The sequence below is a fragment of the Lethenteron reissneri genome, chromosome 2 (genome assembly GCF_015708825.2).
Source record: "Lethenteron reissneri isolate LAM-NWPU_2019-01 chromosome 2, ASM1570882v1, whole genome shotgun sequence".
NCBI classification, from domain to species: domain Eukaryota; kingdom Metazoa; phylum Chordata; class Hyperoartia; order Petromyzontiformes; family Petromyzontidae; genus Lethenteron; species Lethenteron reissneri.
Window position 1 is genome coordinate 7,823,148 of NC_083780.1, and position 1,126 is coordinate 7,824,273.

Sequence of the window (1,126 nt, forward strand, 5' to 3'; positions counted from 1 at the left end):
GGGCTGACGTCGGTGAACGTGTCCCCCGCCGCTCGGTGCCCGGCGAAAGCTTCGGGAGAAGGAACGTGGACACGCAGCTCGAGCCGGAACACCACGCGGCCGTGGGAACGCACGCGTCCCACGTACGCGTCGAGCGCACGCATGAACGCACGCGTGAACGCACGTGTCGAACGTACGCGTCAACACGCGCGTCGGACTTACACGTCCAACGAACGCGTTGAACATACCGTCGAACGCACGCATCTAACGCACGAGTCAAACCTACGCGTCAACGTACGCGTTAAACTTACACGTTTAGCAGTAGTTGGTGGAGGATCACAGATGAAGCGGGTACAGTGGTACCTCGGTGTACGTCGTTAATTCGTTCCAGGAGGTAGGACTTGTACCGAAAATGACGAACACCAAACGAATTTTTCCCGTAATAAATAAAGGGAAAGGAAAGAATCCGTTCCAGAGTATTAGAAATTATATTTTATACGGCATATATACATTAATGGGGCTGTATAAATAATTTAGACACTACTTATGACTAAAATGCATACATAAATTAAAATAATGCATACATAAATAAAAATATTGAGATAAAAATAAAATTGAACGTCCCTTTACCTTGCTGAGAGGAGTTGATAGCCTACGAGGATGGTGGTGGAAGGGGAGGGGGAGGAGATGCTATTTCTTGGAAGGAGACTCCCCTTCCATTAAAACTTCACGAAGCTGAAATTCTAGGGTTTTTTTTCTCTTTCTCTTTTCTGTCTTTTTTTCTTGACTTGGACCTGATTCAGGCTCACCAGGTTTGAGTTTTACTAAAAACCTGTCCAGCAAGGCTTGTGCACTGAACGAGATCTACTCTACAGGCAGACTGAGGAGCGGCGCTTTTTTTCAGTCGTGAACGGGGTCTACGCGGGCACGCGGCGACTCATCCCCACCCACACAAGTTCTAGCAAGCGCGTCGTATCCCAAGCAAGACGTCGTATCCCAAGACATTTTTTTCCCGTCAAAACACGACGTATACCAAATTCTACGTATTCCAAAGCGCTCGTATACCGAGGTATGACTGTAATTGGCTTTATAAACACAATTTCTAACCACGTTGTCGAGCGGGTGCACATTAATAATAATAATAATT

The 1,126-nt window shown here is 46.9% G+C and overlaps 1 protein-coding gene across 1 annotated transcript in view; it reads left to right on the forward strand.

Moving 5' to 3' along the window:
* Positions 1-797, forward strand: part of LOC133341787 (diacylglycerol lipase-alpha-like) — a 52,257-nt gene extending 51,460 nt beyond the window's left edge. The window contains exons 14-15 of the mRNA XM_061550505.1: positions 50-122; positions 783-797. Of these exons, the coding sequence (XP_061406489.1) occupies positions 50-122; positions 783-797 (88 nt within the window). The remainder of the gene's footprint in view (positions 1-49; positions 123-782) is intronic.
* Positions 798-1,126: the final 329 nt, after the last annotated feature.